At 22.9% G+C, this 27,684-nt stretch overlaps 12 protein-coding genes across 12 annotated transcripts; 1 reads left to right on the top strand and 11 right to left on the bottom strand.

Moving 5' to 3' along the window:
• Nucleotides 1-59: 59 nt before the first annotated feature.
• Nucleotides 60-1,537, bottom strand: SRAE_X000154800 (Protein FEV; the record flags this gene model as incomplete). Its single annotated transcript, XM_024650218.1, has 4 exons — nucleotides 60-697; nucleotides 738-1,133; nucleotides 1,194-1,463; nucleotides 1,534-1,537. The coding sequence occupies 4 exons, from the start codon at nucleotides 1,535-1,537 to the stop codon at nucleotides 60-62; spliced, it is 1,308 nt and encodes a 435-aa protein (XP_024499015.1).
• Nucleotides 1,538-2,354: 817 nt separating this feature from the next.
• SRAE_X000154900 (Hormone-sensitive lipase) lies at nucleotides 2,355-5,326 on the bottom strand (the record flags this gene model as incomplete). Its single annotated transcript, XM_024650229.1, has 4 exons — nucleotides 2,355-3,192; nucleotides 3,236-4,982; nucleotides 5,040-5,082; nucleotides 5,126-5,326. The coding sequence occupies 4 exons, from the start codon at nucleotides 5,324-5,326 to the stop codon at nucleotides 2,355-2,357; spliced, it is 2,829 nt and encodes a 942-aa protein (XP_024499016.1).
• Nucleotides 5,327-6,301: 975 nt separating this feature from the next.
• Nucleotides 6,302-9,387, bottom strand: SRAE_X000155000 (Cysteine-rich Golgi apparatus protein 1 repeat and Cysteine-rich Golgi apparatus protein 1 repeat,eukaryote-containing protein; the record flags this gene model as incomplete). The annotated part of the gene is made up of 2 exons (XM_024650240.1): nucleotides 6,302-7,462; nucleotides 7,507-9,387. 2 exons carry the CDS (start codon nucleotides 9,385-9,387, stop codon nucleotides 6,302-6,304), a joined length of 3,042 nt encoding a protein of 1,013 aa, XP_024499017.1.
• Nucleotides 9,388-11,261: 1,874 nt separating this feature from the next.
• Nucleotides 11,262-12,616, bottom strand: SRAE_X000155100 (Protein of unknown function DUF2045 family-containing protein; the record flags this gene model as incomplete). The annotated part of the gene is made up of 2 exons (XM_024650252.1): nucleotides 11,262-12,305; nucleotides 12,362-12,616. The coding sequence occupies 2 exons, from the start codon at nucleotides 12,614-12,616 to the stop codon at nucleotides 11,262-11,264; spliced, it is 1,299 nt and encodes a 432-aa protein (XP_024499018.1).
• A 999-nt stretch (nucleotides 12,617-13,615) lies between these two features.
• On the bottom strand, nucleotides 13,616-15,193 carry SRAE_X000155200 (Protein kinase domain and Serine/threonine-/dual specificity protein kinase, catalytic domain and Mitogen-activated protein (MAP) kinase, p38 family and Protein kinase-like domain-containing protein; the record flags this gene model as incomplete). Its single annotated transcript, XM_024650263.1, has 3 exons — nucleotides 13,616-14,795; nucleotides 14,835-15,023; nucleotides 15,066-15,193. 3 exons carry the CDS (start codon nucleotides 15,191-15,193, stop codon nucleotides 13,616-13,618), a joined length of 1,497 nt encoding a protein of 498 aa, XP_024499019.1.
• A 1,267-nt stretch (nucleotides 15,194-16,460) lies between these two features.
• Nucleotides 16,461-17,745, bottom strand: SRAE_X000155300 (Hypothetical protein; the record flags this gene model as incomplete). Its single annotated transcript, XM_024650274.1, has 4 exons — nucleotides 16,461-16,644; nucleotides 16,698-17,442; nucleotides 17,480-17,603; nucleotides 17,737-17,745. The coding sequence occupies 4 exons, from the start codon at nucleotides 17,743-17,745 to the stop codon at nucleotides 16,461-16,463; spliced, it is 1,062 nt and encodes a 353-aa protein (XP_024499020.1).
• A 1,448-nt stretch (nucleotides 17,746-19,193) lies between these two features.
• Nucleotides 19,194-19,949, top strand: SRAE_X000155400 (Marvel domain-containing protein; the record flags this gene model as incomplete). The annotated part of the gene is made up of 2 exons (XM_024650285.1): nucleotides 19,194-19,751; nucleotides 19,836-19,949. The coding sequence occupies 2 exons, from the start codon at nucleotides 19,194-19,196 to the stop codon at nucleotides 19,947-19,949; spliced, it is 672 nt and encodes a 223-aa protein (XP_024499021.1).
• A 228-nt stretch (nucleotides 19,950-20,177) lies between these two features.
• SRAE_X000155500 (Hypothetical protein) lies at nucleotides 20,178-20,874 on the bottom strand (the record flags this gene model as incomplete). Its single annotated transcript, XM_024650296.1, has 3 exons — nucleotides 20,178-20,250; nucleotides 20,306-20,739; nucleotides 20,794-20,874. The coding sequence occupies 3 exons, from the start codon at nucleotides 20,872-20,874 to the stop codon at nucleotides 20,178-20,180; spliced, it is 588 nt and encodes a 195-aa protein (XP_024499022.1).
• Nucleotides 20,875-22,354: 1,480 nt separating this feature from the next.
• On the bottom strand, nucleotides 22,355-23,330 carry SRAE_X000155600 (Collagen alpha-5(IV) chain; the record flags this gene model as incomplete). Its single annotated transcript, XM_024650307.1, has 2 exons — nucleotides 22,355-23,125; nucleotides 23,169-23,330. The coding sequence occupies 2 exons, from the start codon at nucleotides 23,328-23,330 to the stop codon at nucleotides 22,355-22,357; spliced, it is 933 nt and encodes a 310-aa protein (XP_024499023.1).
• Nucleotides 23,331-23,956: 626 nt separating this feature from the next.
• SRAE_X000155700 (Valacyclovir hydrolase) lies at nucleotides 23,957-24,802 on the bottom strand (the record flags this gene model as incomplete). The annotated part of the gene is made up of 2 exons (XM_024650318.1): nucleotides 23,957-24,642; nucleotides 24,694-24,802. 2 exons carry the CDS (start codon nucleotides 24,800-24,802, stop codon nucleotides 23,957-23,959), a joined length of 795 nt encoding a protein of 264 aa, XP_024499024.1.
• Nucleotides 24,803-24,866: 64 nt separating this feature from the next.
• SRAE_X000155800 (Uncharacterised protein family,transmembrane-17-containing protein) lies at nucleotides 24,867-25,648 on the bottom strand (the record flags this gene model as incomplete). Its single annotated transcript, XM_024650329.1, has 5 exons — nucleotides 24,867-24,884; nucleotides 24,930-24,967; nucleotides 25,273-25,443; nucleotides 25,490-25,583; nucleotides 25,637-25,648. The coding sequence occupies 5 exons, from the start codon at nucleotides 25,646-25,648 to the stop codon at nucleotides 24,867-24,869; spliced, it is 333 nt and encodes a 110-aa protein (XP_024499025.1).
• Nucleotides 25,649-26,546: 898 nt separating this feature from the next.
• On the bottom strand, nucleotides 26,547-26,989 carry SRAE_X000155900 (Cytochrome b5-like heme/steroid binding domain-containing protein; the record flags this gene model as incomplete). The annotated part of the gene is made up of 3 exons (XM_024650340.1): nucleotides 26,547-26,651; nucleotides 26,774-26,842; nucleotides 26,915-26,989. The coding sequence occupies 3 exons, from the start codon at nucleotides 26,987-26,989 to the stop codon at nucleotides 26,547-26,549; spliced, it is 249 nt and encodes an 82-aa protein (XP_024499026.1).
• Nucleotides 26,990-27,684: the final 695 nt, after the last annotated feature.

Consider the following 27,684-nt stretch of genomic DNA (forward strand, 5'->3'; position numbering starts at 1 on the left):
TTTAAAAATTTTAATATATGATAAATAATGTATTTATTATAATCATTGAATAATACTTATTATTGGTCGTGATTTTGTATTTGATGTTGTTGTCGAAGATGTTGATTTTGTTGTTGATGATGTAATGTAATATTAACATTCATAGGAAAATTCATATTTTCCATGTATTGTCTTCTAAAGTCAAATGGTAATTGGGTGGAAAGATGTGATGAATTTGAAAACATTGTATTAGATGCCATCATTGGATATGAATGGTTAATATATGAATTATTATTTGGATACATAGAATAAGAAGTATTAAATGTATTTATGTGATGATTAACATTATTAGCCATATTGTTACTTTCACTTGTCAATGATGAATTAAATCTAGTATTATTATTATCACCTAAAAATACTTTTTTTTTATTATCACCTTTTGGATGTGGTGCCCAATAAGCTCTAATAGATTCTTTGTCACGAAATGAATTTATGTTTGTTGATGATGATGAAACAATTGTTGAAGGATATTGTGAAAAAGTACCTGATATACCAGATAATTGTTCATTATTTGCTAAAGAATTTGGATGTAATGTATTTGTAATAATTGATCTTGATAGAAAATTTTGATAAGGTGATTTATTTTGATAAGAAGATAAATTATGAGTAAGACTATTTGTTGTCATACTTGGTAATATAACATCATTCCTTTGAAAACCTATTTTAAAATTATATTAAATGTTTATGATAATACTTACCAGCTGTATATCTTTGAAGAATTGATTCAGCTTGAATTAAAGGATTAATATTTCCTGAAAAATTTGGACTGCATTGACATGCAGTAACAAGACCGGGAAAATTAAATTTATAACAATATCTTTTACCATGAACTTTTGTCATTATACTTTTATCATAGTAATATCGTAAAGCTCTACTAAGTTTATCATAATTCATATTTGGTTTACCTTTGCGTTCTCCCCATTTTTTTGCTACTTCATCTGGATCATGAAGTTTAAATTCTCCATGTCCACCTTCCCAAGAGATACAATAACTAAAAATATGATCATTACCTAATAATTCAAGTATAAATTGCCATAGTTGTATTTGACCACCAACATTTATCTGAAGACATGTAGTTAATAACCGATTATAAACTATAAAAAAAATAATTTTAAATATTTTTTTATTTATAAAAATAAATTTTTTTTTTATACCTTCAACTGGATATTTTGTTAAATCCACATGACTAAATGAACTATTATCAATAGTATGACGATTTCTATCCAAAGAAGAATTATTACTACAAAATTTTTGTAAAGTTGTTGAACATGCTAACAATGAATCTGTTGGATGTGAATTTGGTGAAACAATTAAATTTGTTGGTGATGATTGTGTAATTGTTGAAACAAAAGGATATAATGTTGTTGGTGATATATTATTCTCCTCCTTCTTACAATCATTTATAAATGTATTACTACTAATATCTATAAAATAAAATAAAAATAAACAAAAAAAAATGGTATAAATCAATTAGATTGTTTTAAATTTTCTTACTCATTATGTGTTCTCATAAATTTTAAGAGGTAAAATATCAATAGTTTTTAATATTCACTTTTTCAAAATTTAATATTCTATCCGCTTCAAAAGATCCGGCGGAAGTAAAAAAAAATATAAGGATGTTAAATTTACTTTACTTTAAAGAAATATACGTTTTTTGATTATTGAAGCAAGCCTAATTTAAATCTTAGGAAATATATTAATATAGTAAAAGTTGAATAAAATATTAATATATAAATATTTATTTATAGAAAAAAAATGAAATGATAGAAATAATTTAAAGGTAGGAACTTAATTTTGTTATTACTTTTTATCAATTTCTGATGTTAGAATTATTCTTTTATTTTATATTTATTATCTTCATATATTAATAAAATAATCTTCATATCCTTTTATCTATTATTTATTTTATTTAATATTCCTTCCTGATGAAAATTATCACTTATACTTGTATATAAATTTATTACAGTACGATATTAAATTAATTATAATTTTTACTTGAACTCTACTTTGTTATATAACTAATAACAAAAATTATAATAATCATCATATATGTTGTTTCCGTAAATTTCAAATGTATCCATAGCAATTAAATTCAATTATTGTAATCTTTACAAAAACTTATTTAATATTAATAATAATGAGACGATATTATTTTTATTAATATTATATTTATAAACTTCTAATATATTTTGAGATAATAAAAATATTTAAAAGACATTAATTTTTATATAGCAGGATATATAATCTTTAAACTTATTATTATATAAAATATAAACATTTAAAATTTTACAAAAAAAAAAATGCATATTATTTTATTAATTTTTGTAAAAACTTTCAGGTACATCCAATGATTCCATCATTATATCCAAACATATATCAGAGCCTTTTTTACATTCTGGTGATACCATAGTAAAATTTAAAAATCCATGTGAAAGATTATCAAGTAATTTAACAGTTTTAATATTACCACCTGCTTTTTTAACTTTTCTGGCAAATGAAATAGTATCATCAAGTAATGGATCTAAATGGCAACCAATTAAATAAATTGGTGGAAGTTTCTTTAACATATCATCAGTTGCATACATAGGAGATATCTCTGGTAAACGTGGAATTTTTAATTTTAATAATTCATCAAGAGTTGATTTATGATGTTCTGTTTCTTTTTTATGATGTTCTGCTGCCATTTTTGGTGTCATTGTTGCTGCACGACTTAATTTTTGTTTATCAATATGTCCAATAGGTTTTTTATCTGTTTCAAACCATTCAGTTAAATTATCAATAGCATAAGTTGCAGCCATAGATGCTGTTTGTGCCAATGACTGACTTAATGTTTTTTTCTTTTGTTGAGAAATATTTTCTGAATTATCTGGTGTTTTAGGTAGAGTATTAAAATTTGGCAATCCAGCAATATTATTTTCAGATATTGAAGTAATTGATTGTTTTGTTTCAAGTTGTGATTTAATAGGAATAACATTTTGTAAATCACTTGGGCTTTCAGATGGTGTTTGGTAATTACTTTCTTCAGATTTTTTATCTTGCGACTCAGTCACATTATCTGTTCCAGATGTTGAGAAAAATGAGGAAATAAAATTAGTAGTTGCAGACTTTGTTAGGAATTTTTTTTGTGCTTGTAATGTTGCTTTTTTATCTTTACTAAAAAAAAAATTTATTATAAAAAAATATATTTAAAACTTACCTATTTAAGAAATCATTATTATTTTTAAAAAGTTCTATAAGTGTAGCATCATAATTTTCAGATGATAAAAGAATATTATCAGGATCTCTAAAAATTTGTACATTTTGCGTTCTATTAAATGGTGTTCCTTCAATTTCTTCATCATTAATATTTTGAATTATTGAATCATTATTTGTTGAAATTGATGGAATATTTATTTTATCATCTAAATTACTTTGTACTTCTTTTGTAGTTGTTGAATCTGGTAAATTACAATCATCTGATCTATTATTTGAACAATTATAATATGCTACAATTGAATCAGATAAATTATCAAATTTAAAAATATTTCCAATTTGACTATTTTTTAATTCATTAACATATTCAAGTAATGAACGATGTCCATTTTTTTGTGATGGTTCATCTTTTTTTTCTGTATTTTCAGATTCTGAATAATTTGTTGTTAATGGAATTTTATTTATTTCTACATCTCCTAATGTATATGCAGTTAGACAACGTAATAAAATTCCCATATGAAGTATTGGATCCATAAAACTTAATATTCTTGATGGTGATGGTAAATATTGAAATAGAAATGGTGTATAAATAGGTACAATACTGGTTGGTAATCTTTTAACATTTAAATTAATCATACGAAGTGAAAGTGATGCTATTAAATTTCCTCCAGCAGAATCACCAACAAGACATATTTTTTCTCCTGTCCAACCAAATTTTTCAGGAAAATTTAACATATATGCATATGTATAAAGAACTTCTTCTGTTGGACGAGGATATGGATTTTCAGGTGCTAATGAATAATCAATTGATACAATAGGACAATTTGATTGTTTAGCCCATGCTCTAAGATATCCTTCATGTGATTTTGATGATGTTGCGACATAACCACCACCATGACAATGAACAATTATATATGGTGATAAAGGTAATTTTGAGCTTTGTGAAACAGGACTAAGATGATAACGATGAACTGCTGATAAGATACGATATTTAACAGGTCTAAAACCTGTGTGAGCTGTTGGTTCAGGTATTAAAACACGTCCACCATCATTTGTCTCCAAAGGTAAAGGACCATTTGATGTAATTTCTCTTAATTCACATATAGCAAGCGTTATACCAAACCATTTTGGTATAGCTGGTAATGCACCAAGTTCAGGTAAATTCCAAAAACCTTTACAAAATTCAACATCAGCTTCTCTAGTAATTTTTATAATTCTACTAGCTCGTTCCTCTGGAGATAATAAAAATTTAGCAGATTTTATTAATGACCCAAATGCACCATTTCCTTTTTCCCATGTTAAACTATATGTTGCAAGTAATATTCCAATAATTTTGAACATTTTACTTACAGATGGACAAAACTGAAATCCTAAAGGTCGTGAATAAAAACAGGTAGAATCTAATGTTTCTAAAGTTTTTAAAACACTAAAATATTGACTATAATCATCAATATCTATTGGTGGAAATAAACTATCACTTTCTTCATATGAAATACTTCCAATTAATTGTTGTGAAGACAAAATCCAAAATCTTAAAACAGCCATATAATTTTCAATTTCTTTACAAAAAAATGAAATTCTAAACATAAGATTATTTTTCATAAGACAACAAGATCTAAGTAAAGATATAATATGAAGTATAACTGTATCACAAACACAAATCATTGATCGAAATCCATTTCCAGGAGTATTATCATCAAAATCAAATTTTGGTGCCAAAATATTCATTTTTATTAATAATTCATATGCAACTGTTGAGTATTCTGAAATCTCTTGACATGAGGCACTAAATCTTTTAGTATATTTACAATTTGAGGTTGAAGAAAATTGTTCTATAGATTGTGAACATAACTAAATAAAAAAATTATTTTTTTTTCTTTTTAAATAAAATTACCTGTTGAATAAGTTTAAATACAGTTTCTCTATTTACAGTTAATCGTGGTTCTATTTTTTTAGATATAGGTGATGATACCTCTATCTTACCATCCTCAATTATATCTTCTTCTAAATTATTAATGTTATTATCATTCATAACATTATTTTGACTATTATTTGTATTTTCAATAACATTATTACTATTATTTAAAAGATTCATCTTCTTTAATCATACAAAAATTTATCTATAAATTATCATTAAAATTAAAAATGTTCTTTGAAAATTTTAATTAATTATAAACAAAAAAATGTGACAATGTCAGAATAATACTTTAAATGTTTAAAAGTTATATATCTATAAAACATTTGGAGTAATGAATAATGAAGTACATGTGTCACAACGCCAACAATAACATTTTATATAATATAATGTGATTAATTATTTTGTGATTAAATTTAACTAAAATAACAAATTCATTCAATTGGAGCAAAGTTATTACATACTTATCAATATATATGGTTATAAATATGTATGTCAAAAGAAAATGATTCTTTTAACATTTTATAATGAAACATTCATCAACTTATACTATTAACTAGTGACAATTTCTTTGATAAAATTTTTTAATAAAAATTATCGTAGTTTGTATTTAAAAAAAAAATAATGTATATTACATAGCACTAAATATATATATATAAATGTCTAAAATAATTATGAAAAAAAAAATTATTTTTTTTTATTAACTCTCGATATCTTATTTTATGGAAATACCAATATAACAATAAATTAACAATCTTTATAATTTATTTAATATAAAAAAAAAATGCTAAAAATAGGATATAAAAACTATTATAATAAATGTTAATTTGTAGCACAATCATATTCTTAAAATTTTAAAATAAATATAAAAAAAAGAAAATTTTCTTTCTATAATAATATCTAGTACGACATGAATATGATAAACAAAATATTATGCTTTTTGTTTTAGTTAAAAAACAAAGAAAAAATTATAATAAATAATAACTAAGGAAATAAAAAGCCATTCTTAAAATTTAAAAATTAATTAAACATTGTTATTGGTTATAAGTTTCTTTCAATATTTAGTAATTTGTGATTAATTAAAATAACAATTTTATATTTCCCGCAATCATTGGCATCCACTTTTAGGGATATGCGCACAATCATTTTATTTTTTTATCGGTTTTTCATTTCTAAATGAGTACGTTTTGTGCAACGACCACAGCAACATCCAATAATTAAAATTATGAGAATAAAAATTCCAAAGAATGAAAAAATTGAATTTCTTTGAGGATGATTATTTATTGAATCAACAACAAGTAATAAATCAAGCCATGTTTCAGGAACTGACATTTTATAATCATCATGTGCTACACTCCAAAGTTTCTTACGTTCAATTAACTTTAATTTACAATCAGTAGATAACTTAATTCTTGGTACTTCAAGAGTATCTAAAAGGCATGTTATGATACGTGAATCTCCTGGTGGTGTATCTCTACAATATCTACGAATATCTGTATCACAGGCTTGATGAAGTATAGGATCTAAATTGATATCAACAATACTTTCTTCTGCTCTTCTAGCTATTTGTGCACCACATTCTTTATCTTTTATAGCTCCACCATAAAAATCAGCTTTGAGACATTCTAAAACAGTATCGAATTTTCCATTCTTTTCAATTATAGAACCTGCACAATGTTGGTTAATAATTTTTTTACATGCTTTATATAATGCTGGATCTAATGCAATATCAAATTCAGATTCTAAAATAAGATTACTAACTTCATTTTTACATGGTTGTGATAAATGTACTACTTTAGATATATAATTTTCTCTAAGACATGTAACAAGTATTAATTGTAGTTCTTGTTGAGAATATCTTGGATTATTAATTAATTTAAAGTGGTCTGGACAATATGCTTGTGCATCAGTTTGACAGGCTTCCATCAATGCTGGATTGAGACGTATATCTCTAGATTGTTCCATAAGCCTTTCTCTAACAACTTTTTGACATTGTGGTTGAAGTAGGCGTAAAATTTTATTATTTGATAAACATGGTAAAATTCTTTCTTTATTTTCAGAATTACAAAATTTATTAATATCACTTTTACATTTATTTTGTAATTCATCATCAAATGTATTATCAACAGCTTCAATTTTCTCTCTACCAAATAACATTGATTTACAATCATTTCCAAGATCATCATATCCTTCTCTAAGACATTCTACTAAATCTTCAAATTTCTCTTCTTTATCACATTCCAATTTTTTAATTTCACGGCTACATTTTTCCATTAACTCTGGATCAGCATCTTCCATGTGCTCTTTGTCATCAAACTAAAATAAAAAAACAACATTAATAACATTTACACAACACGTACGTTAACCTGTTCTTGCTGAAGATATTGAACCTTCAGTTGATTTTTACAATCACGGCTAATATCAAGTTTGTTACCAAGTACTTTATGTTCAAATACAATATTAGAAAGGCATCTTATTATAGCTCCTTTAGAATTATTATCTTTACTACAATGTTTATTTATATCATTTTGACAGGCATTTGCAAAATTGTAACTGAAATGATAATCTCTTAATGTAATTAATTCAAAGTGATTAACATAGCTACGACATTGTTTTGTCATTTCCTTAGTATGTTTATGTACTAGAAGACACTCTTGAACATCACCATGATCAATTCCTTCATCAATAAATTCTTGACAATATTTTTTAATTACTGGACGACATGCTAAAGTAAGTAATCTATTAATCTTTGTATCTTTTGATTCTAATAATGTAAATTGTGATACACTATCATAACATTCTGGATAATTTTTTCTAAATGCATCAGTTTCAAAATGTGATTGAAGGCACATCATTTCTTCTTTTGGTGCCACATTTACTGAACAATATTCAGATAATGCACCTCTACAATTTTCTTCAATATCAGGAAGTAAATTAACTCTTACTGCACGTTCTTGTAAGACTCTTCTTATTTGTTTGGCACATTTTAATGACAATGGTTCTTTATCATCATATCCTGCACGATATAAACAAGCTAGAACATGTGGACCAGGATCAGGTCCATTAGTTTTACCCATTCCTATATGCCAATTTTCTGAAGCAGAACATCTTTTAACAGCTTCATTATGACAAGAAGCATAAAGTTCTGGATCAAGAGACCAATCACGTGCCATGAAATATTGAACTTCAATAAGTCTATCAGAACAATCTACTGACATTTCTGGACTATCAATATGTTTCATAAGACATTGTAATGTTGCTATATCTGATTGTGCCTCATTAGAACAAGGTCCAGAAAGTAAAGATTGACAAGATTCCATTAAAATCTTATCAACTTTATAATTTGAACCAATATCAACAACTTTAACTGTTAAACCTAATGCATTCATACATTTTGGAGAGACTTGTTTTTTTTCATCACGTGACTCAGCTATACGCATTAAACAATGTAATGTTTTACCATCTTTTTCAATATCTCCACTATCAGAACAAAAATTATTAATTTCATCAACACAATTCATGACTAATTCTGGACTCATATGGAATTCTGATGTCATGATACTTCTATATGTTGTCATTTCATGTTTACATTCTGGAGTAAAATCAGGTAAATTTTTCATTGGTCCATTAGGATCAGCTTGTTTCATATGAATACCATTTTCTAAACACAAAAGAACTTGTGTAAGATGATAATTTTGTGATGTAAGTAATGCTTGTTTGTTTGGTACACAATTATAATTTTTTAATTCAATTTCACAATTTTTAACCAATGGATGAGCCATTTTGAAATCTTCACCAACAAGTTGTGCTCTTTCAACTAATAGTTTAGAACATGCTGGATTCATTCTTGAATCATGAGTATGTTGAACAAGACATTCAAAAACTCTTCCTTCTCCAGCTTCAACATTACGACAAAATTGTTCACGATCTTCTCGACAGGCAAAATATAATGGTCTATCTAAATGAAAATCTTCAGATTGTAATTCAGCTATTCTTAAAATTTGAGTTTTACATTCATTATCAATTTCAAATGAATTTGGTTCATCTTTTTTATTTTCTGTCATTTTGTTAATTAAACATTCAAGTGTGGAACCTTGTGAATGTGGTACACGAATATTTTTATCATCAGATGGTGGTTTTAATGAACCACAACTATAATGTGTAATTGCAGTTTTACATGCATTCATAAATGGTGATAAAAGTCTAAAATCTGAAAATATTATTCTTTCTATGCGTTCCATAAATTTATAGCAAACGTTTGTTTGATCAAGAAGTGATGCATGTTCCATCATACAAGTAAGTGCTTCACCATTATTTGTTAATTGTAAACAATTCTTAAGTTCTACATTTATTTCAAGTTCTTTACTACAAAAGTTTTTTGCTGAATCTTTAAATCTTGCATCAGAAGTAACTGCATATTTAAATTCCCATAAAGCATGTTCACATGAAGATGTTAAGACTTTTGTTTCAGATATTGCAATATTTTGTAAACATTCCAATAAGCTATAATCATTTAAACCTTCTCCTTTTAAAGAAGAACAATGTTTAAGTGTATCTTCTGAGCAATCATAATTTCCAACAAGGAACGTTTTTTGTTTATTATTTGAATTACTATCATTTTGTTGTTGCGCAAAAGTTCCAACGCTACAAAAAAATATTATTAACCAATTAAAATTATAGCTATAAATTCTTAAAGGACCCATTTCTAAAAATAAATTTTATTATTAATAAAATATACATAAATATATATAAATATATATATTTATGATGTCATAATAATAATTTAATATTTTTTATTATATTATATGAAGTTTATTACTTAAAAATTAAGAGTAGAACAAATAAAAATGTATAATACGTCTGTATGTAAAAAAATTAATATATTGTAACATTAATGATGTGGAATATATATAAATACATGGTTTTATCAAAATAAATTCTCATTTGATAATCGGAAAAAAGATAGTATACATATATTTTGATAAAATAAATTTGTACTAAATTAATAAAATAATAATTGGATAAATATATATCAAATATTAAATAAGGACAATGTATTGTATGTACTAAAAATGTAGTAAAAAAATCTCTTTAACTTCTTTTTTGTTATTTTTTAGTGATAATTATGAAAGAGAACATTGTTAATAAACGATGCCACAATATACGTACTTTTCCAAAGGCCACGTATAATATATATGTGTACATTTTATTTAATGTTAATATATTTTATAATAAAAACATTGCTTTTAATGGAATTTCTTAATGTATTCTTAAGAAAATTAAATAAATTATAGTAGATAAATAAAATTATATAAAAAAATATATATATTATTATAAAAAAATGTTTTAAAAATGACATTAAAAAAAAACTTATAATTATTTTTTAATTTAATAACAAATTTAATATTTAAATCAATGTTAAAATTAAGAAATTTATAGTGATATTATTTAATATTATTACAGAAAAGTTTTATCTATTAAAAAGGCATAAAGTAATATGGGTTAAATTATATATATATCTATATATCTAAAAAGACAGTTGACATCATTTATGACATAGAAATATATACAATTTATGAATTTCGATCTAAATCAATTACAACAAAATGAAATGAAATTTGTCAGAATTGAAAAAGTAAATAATCGGTTATCCTAAATTTATATTAAATATTATTAAACAATTTTATAAACTGTAATTATTCTTTATTATACTTTTGTCAAAAAATTTACAAATACATATAATATATATATATTTTAAAGTAGTGAAAAATAAAAATATTTATTCACTACTTATACATTTTTATTAAAAATTTTTAATTTTTATATTTTTTATGTATATAAATTTTAGAGATCATTTATAGTTCAAATATATATAGTATTTTGTATACCTTAATATAAAAAATAATAAAATTAAATTTGAAAGTTTTTCTTTTTACTAAAAAAAAAAATTCATCGTTTTAAATTATTATTTGCGGCTTTTTCTAATTTAATTAACGGATATATCAAAAAAATTTTGATATTAATTAAATGATATATTAATATTATTCATTAATAAATTGATTTAAATGTTCAAAATAGTTATGCATTATTTTTTATTTTTTGTTTTTGACTATTTTCAACCATATGGCGCTGGTTGATAAAAACCATCTAATTCAAATGTTAAAATTGGTTTTTTTGGTCTTTCAGATAACAAATCTTCAAGAATATTATTCCATTGTAATGTAATAAATGTTAAAAATGAATTTAATGGCATTTCTTCATCAGTTTTCTGAAGCCAACTAACTGCTGAATTTAAACCTTTCATTGGCCATAATCTATTTAATGATCCTAATCCGTTAACTTCCTCATCAATTGGTTTAGCTTCAACTTCATTATTCTGATTTACATTATCTGCTTCACTTGTCCATCTTCTTGCTCTACTACTTAATGTTCCAAAAAAAGATGTTGATGTTGAAGCTGCTGTAGGTGTTGTAGCAGTACGTTTTGTAAGCATTCTATTAAAAAGATTTGTATCTGACATTCTCCTTTCACTATTTCTATCAGTATCAGCCAAACTTCTTCTCATATCATAACCATACTCAGACATTGGTGTTTCAAAACCACAACTTGCAATACGTGCAATTGCCATTTCTGCAAATCCTTTACCATGTGGTCCACGCATTCTTATAAATTCATGACGTTTTTTATTAACATTCATCAATTTTTGAGCCCATCCCCATGTTTTTGTAGCTTTATTTTCATAAGTTTGTTTCAATATATCATATCTAATAGATCCTAAAAAAATAACTGATTCTTTTTCTTTATATCGTGTTCTAGCAACCAATTCAACACAAACACATTCACCTGATGAAACAATCATATCACTAAATACTTGTTCAAAATTATCAATTGCAAAATATATTCGTGGATATGTTATTTCTTCTGATTCTCCTTTTGCATCCATTCTTCTTCTACTTGGTGATGGATATACTCTTTGACAATTTTTTCTTTGTATTTGTAAATTAATTGGTGAATTTTTTGTACATACAGCACATGTAACATAAAAATCAACAAATTGCATTAAAATATTTAAGCATACTGTTTCTTCCCAATTAATTGTTGATGAACCTGGTATTGGTTTATTTTTTGATTGTTTTCTAAAAACTTGTAAATGACTAGTCTAAAAAAAATAATTTTAATAAAAAAAAATCATTTTCTTATATATATATAACTTACCCCTGATGCTGCTGGATCTTTACCGCTACAAGATTTATTAGCCATAGGAACATACCAAACCATATCATCTCCTTTACTTGAACAAGAATTACCGACACAATGAATATTTTCAAGAATAAATTCAACAAAAATATAACTCCATTTTGCTTCTAAATTTTCAATTGTTTGAAAACCTGAAATACTATCATATTTTGTTCGTTGTTTCCATAGTTTATTGACATTATCAATTAATAACTTAATACATGGACAGCTCATATTTAGAATGTTTTTCTAATTATTATATATGTAATATAACACCAATGTTAGAGAATTAAAATAGTATCTATTTAAAAAAAATTATTATTTTTACATTTAATTTAAATAAAAAATATTAAAAGAAAATATTTAAATGTGGGATATGTAATTAAAAAAAATGGTATTTAAAATTAGATAAATAGAATAAAGTAATCTATTTAAACATAAATCCAAGAATTTCGTCATAAGAATCTAGGATAACTTTAATCATCAAACTGTTAAAGAGAAAAATATGAGGCATAACACAATATAATATAATATGTATGCATGTATATAATAAAATTTTTGCTATTAAATTGTTTTATTTAACATGATAAAATAATTTCTATAAAAGTTTTTCTATGTTTTTACATATATATTTTATACAATTTTTTTTTTTAAGAATCAAAAAAATTAAGATAAAATGATAAATATACGCTTATGTAATCATTGCACTATCAACAAATAATTTTTTAAAATCTCTATCATTCATAATTTTCTAAAAAGTGCAATTAAATAACAGTGTTAAATTGAATAACAACATGATATCATATTATTATTTTGCATATGACTTCAACAAAATTATTTTATAGTTCAAAATTAATACTTTTCTTAATAATGTTAATGAAAGTTTTTTCAAACAAAAAAAATACATGTTTTATAAAATAAAAATATGAGACATTCGATATATTGTTATTATCATGTTTTGTCACAAAATAAAAAAATTTTTAACAGTAGATTAAAATAATAATAGAATGTAATATGTTGACAAAAATTTTTTCACCATTTTTAAATATTAAAAAAAGATGATTTTATTGATAAATAAAGAATTTTTAAATAATACATTATCAACTTTTTTATGATAAAAATTAAAATTTATTTATAGCATTAATGACAGGAAAAAAAAAATTTTATTAATCGCTTTTTTATAGGTTAAAAATAATTTTAGTAAATAAAAAATAAATTATCATAATGATAATATTATTTTTTGAAATTTATAGGCGATTTGGGATTTGATATATATGGAGTAGCATCATCATCAAGTGTCACCTTATTTATTTTGTTATCATCATTTATTATTTTGTCTTTCTCTTCTTTGTTTGTTTTTTTATCATCTTCATCAATTTCTTTAATATTATCTTTATTAACAATTTTTTTAGTTTCATCTTCATCTTCATTGTCATTGTTTTTAGGTGTATTTTTATTTGAATCATTTTCATTTTTTTGCGCTTGTTCTAATAATGATTTTCTAATATCATCATTTGTTATAACTTTTTTATCAATTTCCTCTTCTTTTTTTTGTTTTACTGCAGTTTCATCAAGTTTTGACTGTTTTGGTTCAGGTTGACCACCATTTATTACATCATCTTCCGTTATTTTATTTTCATTCTGTAATTTTAATTCTTTTTCTTCTTTAGAACGTTGAAAATCATGAATCTCATTCCAAATAATTTTTTTCCATTTATCTATAGAAAAGTCACCGTCAAGTTCTGTTTCAAATGGTTCTGATGTTGGTTCATCTTTTGGATCATGATAATCAGCAAAGTATGGATGTTCTAATGCTTCAGATGCTGTCAATCTATAATCTGGATCAAGATTTAAAACTTTTTCTAAAAAATCTACAGCATAATCATTGGCACCATGAAATAATTCTTTAAAATTTCTACGTGGCATTTTTTTCATATTTCTTATATAATTTTTAGCCTCTTCAGATGATATTTTATCTAAAAATTCTTCTGTTGGTGTTCCTACAACACTCATTATTCGTTGTAATTGATCAATATGATCATTTCCAGGGAAAAGTGTTTTACCAGTAATCAATTCTGCCATAATACATCCAACTGACCACATATCAACTGTTTGTGAATAATGCATCCAATTTAACATAATTTCTGGTGCTCTATACCAACGAGTTGCAACGTATCCCGTCATTTCTGATTCTGTATGTCTAGCTAAACCAAAATCAAGAATTCTAAGTTCACAATCTTCATTTACTGCTATATTTGATGGTTTTAAATCTCTATGTATAATACCAGCTGAATGTATATATTTTAGTGCACGTAAAATTTGATAAACTAAAAATTGAACATGTTCGTCTGATAATTTTTGAATTTTTAATATGTCTGATAAATCAGCTCCCATAAGTGATGTAACTAGATAACTAAAAATGGGTACATTATAATATTTTATATTTACATACATATCATTAAATTTACTAAATGTTGGTGTTGAAGTAAATACATCATGTAAACTAATAACATTTTCATGATTCATTAATCTTAATAATCTTAATTCTCTATGAGTTCTATTAGCATGTATAGGACTATCAAATGGTCTTGTAATTTTTTTTATTGCATATTTTTCTTTTGTTATAGTACATTCAGTAGAACTAAAAAATTTCATAATATTTATATTACTATTAATATCCTACCATACACAGCCATATGCACCTGTACCAATTAATGTTAAATTTTGATAATTTTTTGGAATATTCCATGTTGTTCTTCCTAATTCAGTTTGATAATAACCAGGTTTTAATAAATTTGTAGAATCTGTCATTTTAAATATAAAATAAATTTATAAACTAAAATACTAATAATTTAAATTTCTAATAATTATATTAAAAATATTTTACACATAGAATGTAAAAATAAATTTTAAAAAGTATAATAATATTTTAATTATTATATAATATTTTTACTTTAAAGAATATTATACATTAAAAAAAATCTAAATCTTTTATATCAAAAATAAGTTGAAAAATATAATGTATGTGTACTAAAAACAAATATAATGAAGACCCGAGTACACATTTACAAAGAAAAAAATATTTATATAGCGATAATGAATAATGATATCATGCTTATCAAAGAAACAATTAGAATTCGTTATATATTTAGCATCATTTCATGAGTTATTAAAGTGAAATAAAAATATATCATATAACATAAAAATAATGATGACAACTCTCATTTTACAACATTTTCTATTTTTATTTAGAAAAATAAGAGTAAAAGATTTGTATAAATATATATATATATATATATATATAACAGAAACAACCTAATGATAAATATGACTAGACATAAAGTAAAAGGGAATGAATATTTTCTAATTATATATATAATATTATTACGTAAAACTTTTTTTTATCTATTATATAACAAATATTAATAATTTTCCTTAAAAAATGGATAAAATAATTGATAATAAATAATTTTTTTTATTCTATTATTATTAACAAATAGTGTATAAATAAATTTATTTATTAATAACTTAGTCAAAAATTTTAACCGTAGATGTATAATATATACTAAGGCTTTCCAGTTTGAAAGATGTTCATTAGTATTGACAATCGATTACTATACAAAATTTTAATTATTTATCCACTAAATTTTTCTAAAAGATTAAGAAATATAAAATTAAACTTTTATTTTACAACAATTTAAAACGACTTTCTATTTTAAAATAAATTATGTAAATGTAAAGTGTATTATAAACATATAAAATATCTTTAACAATTCACATACATTAAAAAAATATTAAAAAGATATTTTTAAAATTGTTTTAGAAATTTCTTTTTCAAAATTTGTTTTATTTTAATAACCAAAACAATTTACCGATAAAATTGTATTGTTTTAAATTTATTGAAAATATAAAAAAAAAAAAATTTTTTTTAAATAATATATATTACACATGACATGATATAACTTTATTAAGTATAAAATATTGCAAATTTCTCTATATTTAATATTCCACATTATAAATTATTTTTATTACTTATCTAAAAAATTTTTTTTCAAAAAAAAAAATTGTATAAATATGGTTAAAATTGACCACTTTCTTTTTCTTTATTTCTTCTTCCTGAAAATGCATCTCTAAATGGAGTACCTATACTTTTTGATCTTTTCTGAGAATCAATTGATAAATTAGATCGTTTTCTTGATACTAATGGAGTTCTAATATTTGATGTATTACTTTGACTTGTTTCATCACTTCCAACAGCAAATCTAATTTAAAAAATATATATATAAAAAATATAATAAAAATTATTTAATTATACCTTGTTAATGAAATTGCACGTAATGTTGTATATGGTGATGCCATAAATGGTGTATTTTGTCTTCCATGTAAAAATAATGTTGAATATCCTGGCATTACAGGTGGATATAATTTTAATTCAGATCTTGCATTAAGGAATGATGAACGTGCATAACGATTTTCAAGAACAGGATAAGCTGGTGGTGGTAATGGTTGATAGGGATTTTTTTCATATATACCATTATGGTGTGGAAAATGTTTTATTAAAACAGTCGTATTTGCTGGTTGATTTTTATGATAATAATGACGAAATTTTTCATTTAAAAATGTTGATGTTACTAATGATGCTATACAACCTATTAATATTAATAAACAACTTATTACAAATAGTATAGGACCAGCTATTTGTATAGGAGGAAAAAATTGAACTTTTTCTGGTGGCCATGTCCAAAATGGTGAATCATGCATAACAAAATAACCCAAATATATCATTATTAATGAACCTATTAAAAAAAAAATTCCAAAAGACCATAAACAAACAACATATGATGAACCTCTAAATTTATTTGTACGATAAGGAAAAAAACCAAATTGTGCAGGATATAATACATCCCATCCTTTGGGATAATAATAAAAAAATGGATCTCTTTGCGCCATTGGTCCAAAATGTAAAACTCTTTGATTTCCTGTCCATAATGATGGATCTATTTCATCTGGTCCTGCTTGAACCATTTCATCTTTTTTATGCATATTTTGCATTAATCGATCTAAAAAAAGTTTTATTTATAATATTTTTTACCTTACTATGTGTTCTTCTTTTTCTTTTAACTGTATGATGCTCCGATTTTTGTCCAAATAGTAGGTGAGTTCTAACTCTATCACTTGATCCTGGATTACCACCACCAGATTTTTTACTTTTTCCACCCATCTGTAAAAAGATGATTTATAGTAAAAAGAATCAAAACTAAAATAATATTATAATTAAAAACATAATTTTAAAATGTGTTTATGATAACTTTAATTGTGCAAATTAATAAAAAAAATAATTTTAATATACTTACCATTACCATCTTTAAAATATGTCTTTAATATATATATATATATATTAATTTTATTTAATTTATTTGTTTTCTCCTTAATCTTTTTAGATTTATATTGACGCTATATAGAAAAATTATGAATAGAATTGAAATTTATTGTTAGGAAACATATCATTAGGATAAATATATATTATCTGTGATTTTATAATGCCGTGTTAAATATTATATTATAAGAAGTTAAAGATAACACCAATATAACAAAATCGATCAAAAGCCAAATAGTTAATAAAACTAAAAAGAAGTTAGCTGATTAATAATTTTTCAGAATAAATATGTTTATATGATATAATATAAAGAGTATATATACATTAAAATTTATTATTAATTCAAAAACATATGTTTGTAAATAAAAAAAAATGTTGTTTTTTTATTTATTAAACATCAATAATCTTATAAATTTTTATTTTTATTAAATTAAATATTATTTTTAATTAAAGAAATATTTTCTTGGTATTAATAGTAATTATCATTTTTTTAATTTATTGAAATTTATTACTAATTTTTAATGCTATCATTTGTCAATTTCTTTATTATTAAAACCAAATGATAATTTTACTATGTATAATAAATTTAATTATGATAATTTATTAAATAACATCTTTAAAAAATTTGACATTTGATTAATCATTATATTCTTTTAACGAAAACCTGTGGAGTATTCAGTACAGTATTTGTATGTTTGTTGTCAAAAATAGTACAAAATTTACCTGTAAATATCTGAAATTTTATGTTAAAACTATTAAATAATACTTTTTTTAAATTTTTCTTTTTTAAATTTTTTTAAATTAGATCTTTTTTGTTAAATATTTTATTTTTTTTATACTTTTATCAATGATAAATATATATATATATATTATAATTATTAATAGAGTTACACTATATATTCTTCCTTTCATTCTTTCATTCAATAAATAATACATTTCTTTTATCAAAGAAAAAAAAATTTTTTTTTTTAATATTATAATATTTGAAACAGTTTTTTTTAATTATCAATTTAACTTATAATAATTATTTGTTTTTATAAAAAAGATGACATATATAATATATATACTTTATTATTAACCTGTTTGAAATATCAAATATAATACAGTTGTTATAAATTATATATATATATTCACTATAATTTATAGAATATATTTATATTTATATAAATGAGGTATAAACTGTTATTTTATCACTAATTTATTTAAAAATGCATATATATATAATTATTTTTAAATATATTATTATTTTTTTGTTATTTAGAAAAATTTAAAAAATCATAATATTATTTTATAAATTTGTTTAACAAAATATATAAAGTAAATATGTGACGATGACAAAAAATAATTATTAATAACAATACAATTCACTTTTTTATTAATATTTTTATTTTTCCATAATTTATAAAGTATTTTTTTTTGTAATTTATTATAGAAATGGCATTATTTGGTACATTTGATCCGGAGATGTTAAAAATGCCGTTAGGTTTTATAAAAGTTTTACAACTACCTTTTGCTTTGATAGCATTCACAACAATGGATGGATGGGGATTCTTATTAGAATATAAATGTAATGATGGTTCTATTCAAAAAGCTATTATTGATAGATTTTCTTTGTCATCAATTATTTTACCAATGTGTAATGGTACAAAAACTAATCTTTGGGAACACTCATTTGGTGGAACGGCATTATTTTTTGGTTTGATTTCATTATTTTCAATAATATTTATAGCATTACTACTTTTTATTTATCTATTTAATCTTGAATTATATGCTACTGATAATCGTTTACCACATGCTGATTGTATCACCACAGGTGTTTTGGGAATTTGTTGGGTTCTCGTCGCAATAAGCTGGTGGTCTGCAACTTCAAAAGTCTTAGAAGATACAACTAATGAAAATATTCTTAAACTGCTTAATGAAAAACATTTTTGTGGAGAAAAAGAATGTATAAGCGGATCATATTCTCATAGTTCTACATTAACAATTTCTGTGGTAAGTAAAATAAAATAGTATTAATATTTGTATTAATTTACAAATTTTAATCATATTAATATTATATAACTTTTCTTTTTTCAGCTTGCAGCATGGGGATGTGCTATTTTATTTTTTTCAAATATTTGGTTTACATACAAAGAAACTGATTGGTTTAAAAATCGTCAACCATTTCCAGAACCACAAATGACAATTTAATCTTTTTTTTTTATATTTACATAGTGTAATAAAATTATAAATCTCCCAAAAATTTTTTCAAGATTGCTGTATAAAATTGATATAAATCTATATTCATTTTTAATTTTTATCTTAATATAATAATAGTTAATTATTTTAAACCTATATATATATATCTATATATATATATATATATATCAAAAATTTAAAATAACCTATTAACTAATATTAAAAATAAAAATGAATACTTCAATAAAAAAATTGAAGTGTTACATTTATAATTTGAGGATGAATTGTTGTTATTAAATATGTTGTTAAATAACTGTTTAGCATATTTAAATATTAAAAAATTTGGTATTCTATCATTGTTATTATACTTCCCTTCTTTTAATATTTCTTTACTTTCATTCATCTTATTATATGTATTTGTTGGTAATTGATGAGATAAATTATGTTCTATTTTCGTTTTACTTACATTAATCTTATTTTCAACCAAAATTTTATTTGTCGTTAGAGGAAGTTCAATGGTGCAAGAAGAACAATTACATTGCTTCATTAATTTTTGTGTGCAATATTGAGATTGAACTTGGCGCATAACTTCAACAGCCTTTTTATTTGTGACAATATTACTGATATTTTTTAAATCTATATCCCAAATTGAAAGGCACCTAACTGCTGATTGAACTTTTGTACTGTATTCAAAAATGTTTAAACAATATATAACACCTTCAGGATTAATATCTTGGCATTCATATGTATTATCTTGACATTCAGGAACTATTGGCCGAACATCAAGACAATAAGTACATTTCTAAAAAAATTATTATATTATAAAAAAAAATAAGATGATAAATATAAATAATACCTTATTTTCTGATTTTGGGCGAAAAATTACGGCTGTAGAAATTAAACAAAAAATAGCACACTCCAATGGAGATCCTATCATTATGTAAAAAATAAATATTTGATTTTAAATCTTTTTAAATAATAATTATTTTCTAAATAAATATAAAATATATCAAAATGTTAGTATATATATTTAAAATTTAAAAATAATAAATGTATTAAAGGACTATTTTAATAATTTAACAATAATAAAAGAAAGATCTAATATGTATAAAATGTTTTTTTTTTTAAATTCTTATATATAAATATATACATATATGGATGACTAAAAATGAATATTTAAGTATTGTTAGTGACAAGTGCTTTTCAATTTAAATAAGTTAGTCTTATGATTCGCATGAACTTATAAAAGTTATATATTTTGAAGTATGAACAACAAAAACCATATGGTATTTAAAATCTCAAGAGAGATATACATTACAATAAAAGAAAAATATCTTTTGATGATTTTATTGAAGCATATCTAAGAATCAGTATATAAAATATTTAATATATGGTAATATCTTTTTTTGATAAATCATAATAAATTATTGAAAATTTTAACTCATTTTTACTATAAATTTAACATGAAAAAAAAAATAAATATTTTCCTTTTAACGTTCCTAAATATATATACAGTATAATAAAAAGATATTTTAACTTTATGCTGTTGTCATAAATTTTATTGCATGATTGAAATATTAGATATAATATAAAAATGGAATATTAAATCAGCCATTTTTAATAAATCATTTATATTATAAAAGGAATAAAAAAAACAAAATTATAAATACTACATTTTTATTATAGTATATATTAATGTTAGATTCACCTATCTGCATATATTAAATATTTTTTCACCATAAAATAAAAATAATTAAAAAGATTTTTATAAAAATAGAGATAGAACAATTTTATAATAACTTTGTTACTTTAAATATTTTTAAATTTAAATAAATAATAAAAAAAAAAATTGGAGCAAATAAATTAGTTAGAAAATTTAAATTTTATATAAAAAGAGTATTTTAATTATCCTTCAATCAACATTTAAATCTATGTATAAAGCACTTTTAATAAATGATTATTGTTCTGGAAATTTGATTAGATAATAAAGAAATAGTTATATAAACTTAACAGCTTTATTAGAAATAATTTTCATTGACTTGTAAAATTTATATATATATATCTAATTTATACTCATTTTCACATTATTTAAACTTTTTCTGTTTCCTAATTGATCAATTTAAAAAAGACATAAATTTCCTCATCTAAAATAGTTATTCTAAAAAAAAAAGTATATATAATTAAATATGCTATATATCAAAAACTATTAACTGTATTATAAGATTTTTAGTATATTAAATAAAAAATTTTTTAAAAGATGTACAACTATTTTAGACTAAAAATAATTGTATAAATAATATAGTAAATTCATTTCAATATAACAAAAGTAATACTTTTAAAATGTATCATTTTTATTTCTATATAAATGTATTAGCCTAATAGTGGCAGAAGAAAAATTAAAAAAAAAGATATTATTTTTAACGTCTTCTAGTTCCATCTTCAAAGAAAACTCCACCATCAATAGCACAATATTTTGGACAAATTCCTTTTTCACCTGGACTTCCTGGTTCTCCTGGTTGTCCTGGAGTTCCTGGATTACCGTCTGATCCTGGTGAACCTGGTGGTCCTGGTGGTCCTTTTGGTCCAGCTGGTCCTGGAGCACCATCACTTCCTGGTTTTCCTGGACTTCCTGGACCTCCTGGAGGACCTGGTGGTCCTGGTGGTCCAGCTTCTCCTCCTTCAGAGTATTGTGATTCACCATCAGGTCCAGGTTGTCCTGGAGCACCTGGTTGTCCATCATTTCCTGGTGGTCCTGGAGGTCCTGGTGGTCCTGCAGTTCCTGGTTGACCATCTGGACCTGGGCTACCTGGTTCTCCTGGTGCACCTCCATCTCCTCCTGGTCCTGGTGGTCCTGGGGGTCCTGGTGGTCCTGGTGGACATGGTTGACATGGTGGTGGTGTAGCTGGTTCACATGGAGCTGCTGCAGCTTTACCTGGTGTTCCTGGAGCTCCTGGTGCACCTGGTTTACCTGGTTTACCAGGTTTTCCTGGTTTTCCTCCTGCACCTGGTGGTCCTGGTTTACAACAAGAATTGCATGATGTTTGAGGTTCTGAAGAAACGGCAGCAGATTGAGTATATCCTCCTCCAGATGGTGCACCTTCACCATATCCTGCAGCACGTGCAGTCCTATTTTGTGGTTGATAATTCTTGAGAGTATTTACTTCTGACCAGATATCTTTAGCTGTTGTCTATAAAAAAATAATAATTATTAAAACTAAAAAAAAAACATACTTTACAGAATGCTATTTCAGAATTTATTGTTCTTTTTACATTATTTACATAATTACTAACCATAGGAAGTGTAATACAAACACTAACAATGGCAACAACAGAAAAAGCGACAGCAGAATAAGCTACAAATCTGTATGCTTTTATCCTTGCGTCTAAATCCATCTTTTTAAAAATGTAAACGTATGAATAATAATTAACTAATTTTAAATAAACCTTTTTATACCAATTGAAATCAGATACATTTTTTTAGATTATGTTTCTTATAATATCTAACATAATTTTTTTAACCGGTTCATTAAAAAAAAACATATTTTTTATCTTTGCAATCAGTTTTTAATGAACTATGCTCTTTTCAACATTTTTTTTTAAACCGGACCTAAAGATTTTTTTTTTTTAAATCATGTTTTGTTTTATTACCATTGATAAATATAAAACGTCATCTGGATACTATTTAAACAAGCAAATTATATTTTTTTACAAGAATTTTTATTAGTAATACAATTAGTTTTTACATAATCCATCTTATTTTATTTATTCTTTTTGTTTCATATTTTAAATTTCTTTACATAATAACAAATAAAAAAAGTATGACGAAACAATGTATAAACGATATCATAATGAAACAGAAAATAACTATAAAACACTATGAAATTTTTAGCATTTAATTACATCATATAAAAAAAAAATAATAGAATTATAAAAAAATACTTGTTACTCTTAATTCACAGGTTTATTATCAAAAAAAAATGTATAAATTTTTCGTGACAAATGAAAAATTATGACAATATTTATTTTTCACAACTTTGTTCATCTGTTATAAATTGATATACATTTTTTGCAAACCATTTTGGATATTTTATATGAACATCATGATAAGCTTGAGCATGAACCAATACTTTAAAATGTTTTAATCTATCTGTTATAATTTTTGGATCCATTATAAATCTATCTTGTCCACCATTTATTAATAATACTGGACATTGTAATTGAGGAAGAATATTATGAGATAAAAAAACACCACCAAGCATTTCATAAACTTCTGAAACTAAATCACATAATGATCCCCATTGTTCTCTAAGAAATTCTTCTGAGTAATGTTGTAGATATACTTCTCTTGAATTTGGAAGCCATTGATTTGTGTTACGCATTCCTTTAAAAACTGTTGCACCTCTTTGATCAACTTTAGTACTTGTAGCAATAAGAACTATATGTTTAACTAAATCTTTTCCTTGACCTCCAACATGAATAGCAGTTCTTCCACCTTCACTCCATCCAACAACATTAAATGGCTCTAATTTAAGAATTTTCATCAATTCGAGACAATATTTTGCATCTAATTGACATCTATTGATTGATTGTTTTCTATCTGGAGGTCTACTTGTTCCATAACCTGGTGGATCAATACAAACAATAGTTACATAGTTTGGATCAAAATGACTTAATAAAAAATCAGGATAATCCTTTTTGTAACATCCTATAAAAAAATATAATTAAAAATGTTAAAAAATTTTTTTTATTTATTTACCAACACCACCAGGAATCATTAAAATATTAGTTGGTCCTGATCCATATTTACAAAAACCTATTTTACAATCAAGGATTTGTAAAACATCTTCAACTATATCTAATGACATTTTTCTCTATCAAATTATAACAATAAAATATTATCTATTGTATTATTTAAAATATTGATAAACTTTAAAACAAAATAAGTTTCTAAAGTTATATTAAAATTGTTTTGTCAATTGTAAACAGTATTACCTGAATAATGATATGATGTCTGGTCAAGGACGGAAAACCTAAAAATAATTTATTTTAACTAAATTTAGAAAAAAATAAAGAAAAAAAAATGAAAATACTTTGGTGTAACAAAAATTACTTTATTATTTATAATTATTTATTTAATGAAAATAAAAAATAGTAAAACTATATGATAACTAAAAATTTCATCGTCTTAATAACATTTTATAGTCTCTTTATTTAATAAAAAAAAAAATAGATATCAGTAGAAAGATTAATAATATTATTACAAAAAAACTTTGTATGATAGTTAAGTATAATTCAAGGACAACCATAAAAGATTGAAAAAATACAATATATATACAGATAAGACCCATTAAAATATTTAATAATATTGATAAAAATAAGTATGCCCATGTCTCCGTCAAATTTCCTCTTTTAGCCCATGAATGTTTTATTATTTCAAGAGGTAAAATTTCCAAAATTAATAATCCTTCAATCACTTTAATATATATTGGATATGTATAAATTGAAACTTTAAATAAAAGATATTATTATACTAGTTTTTAATTTTAATTTACCTTTATATATAAAAATTGAAAACATTATTATAAAATAAATTAACGAATAGTTAAATGTTACCTTTAAGGTAATTTGTAAAGCTAAACTTGATTTCTAGAAAAAAAAAAAAAGTATTAGTTTAATTAACTTAATAAAAATAAACATACCATTTGAGACATAATCATTTTTGAAAAATACTTAAAATATAAAAATAAACTTTATTTTAAAATTAAACAATTTTGTTAGAATTAATATCTTATTATATTTTTATATCTCTATGGTAACCATGGTCTTTCATCATTTACCAGCTTAAAAACATAAATGAATTTTTGATTTAAAATTAAATGATTGATAAATTATTTTAAATAAATATTATAATTTCAAAAAAATAAATATTATAATTAATAAATTATCATTTAAATTTTAATGCATATTTTATAAATATCAATATAATTATCAATTTTTAAATTTTTCTTTTATATATTAAACAATTAATACAAAAGACATATTTAAAATAACATTCATTTTACACTCTTTTAAATTTTAAAACATCTTTAAAGAAAAGATTGTTTACTAACATCAAATATTTATAATTGCAACATTTATTAATCATTTGAAAGTAAGATTAATCAGTTAAATATGTAAACTTTATCTACCAATAACTAAATTTTTATACTTCTAATATAAATCAGTGTATCATTGATGAAAGACGATTGAAAAGATAGACTACACATTTTTATTTAAATTTCTATTTTAATAATATTATCATTTTTAAATTTTTATATATCATTTTACCTTAATATTATAATTTATACATTACATTTTTTGATAAAAAGTTTAAAATATTAAAAAAATAAAAAATTTATGTTCAAATATTTTTTTAAATTATATTATTAATACAAATGCTTGCACTTTATATTTATCTTATTATTATTACACAATATAGTGGATTTTTTTTTGTACAATTATCAAATTATATTTTAAAAAGTAGTTGCCTTGAAAATATTGAAGAAGAATATAATAATTATTATGAAGAGATTGATGATAAATTTTTTGAATATATATATATTTGAATTGTTATGAATTGTATAATTTACCAATTAAATTATTTTCCAGTACATTTTTTATTGTTTGAATTGCAATAATGTGTGAAGGAATATGTAATATAACTGATGTAATGTCCTGAAATTTAGAAAAATAAAAAAGAAAGTTAGTTATTTTTTAAAATTTTATATATATATCTTATTTTTTTTATTGGAAGAAAAAATTAAGTTATAACAAAAAAAAAATGGTATAATGTTTACCTTTCCAGCATATTTTAAAAGTGCTTTACCACCAGGATGATGAGGATAAAAATTAGTTATATCATAAACCTGTAATTTTTTTTTTTTATTGTAAAAGTTATTATTTTCAATAAAGATAAATTAATTTTATTATTTACTTACATTTCCTTCATAAATTATCCATAAACAATCAGTTGTGTTTTTTTGTGAAACATCAGAAACAGTATATGTATTCATTTTTATTATATATATATATTAAATAAAAAGTAGATTTTAAAATTGTAAATAAAATTTTTTTTTTATATTTAAATCATTTATATATATATATGTATATTAATTATAAACAGTTATTTTAGATAAATTTAAGTATTTAATTATTAATGTAATTTTACACAAAAAATATTTTCTTTATGCCATCAATGCACGCAATTTCTTATAATTTTTCATTTTGTATTAAATCTTTTAAAATTGTTTTATGACATATGTAATATAAGTAAAAGTAACACCTGGTGTATTAAATATATCTTTTAATAAAACACTTATTTTTATTATATATATAAAGTAATATGCCTTTATATAAATTATAAGTAGTGACCTTTATGCATAAACAATTAAATTCATTATATTTTCATTTAGAAATTATTAAACTTGATATGTTCTTAGATTATGCTAATAATATATATCTTAATGTTATTGTTATATTGTTACTAATATAATTGGGCTTAATTTTATCCAAAAAGAATGATGTTTCCGTTTTATTATTGTATGGGAAACCCTTTTCCGTCCATAATTGTATATAACAGATGACCTATATATATGTATATATATATATATTTATAGTAAGCATACAAACTACTTTTAACACCAGGTTGTCCCAGAAATTTTTAATATGTATATATATAATAACATGAATTTATTATATTCTTTTAAAC

The sequence above is a fragment of the Strongyloides ratti genome, scaffold srae_chrx_scaffold0000002, assembly GCF_001040885.1.
Source record: "Strongyloides ratti genome assembly S_ratti_ED321, scaffold srae_chrx_scaffold0000002".
Classification (NCBI taxonomy): Eukaryota; Metazoa; Nematoda; class Chromadorea; order Rhabditida; family Strongyloididae; genus Strongyloides; species Strongyloides ratti.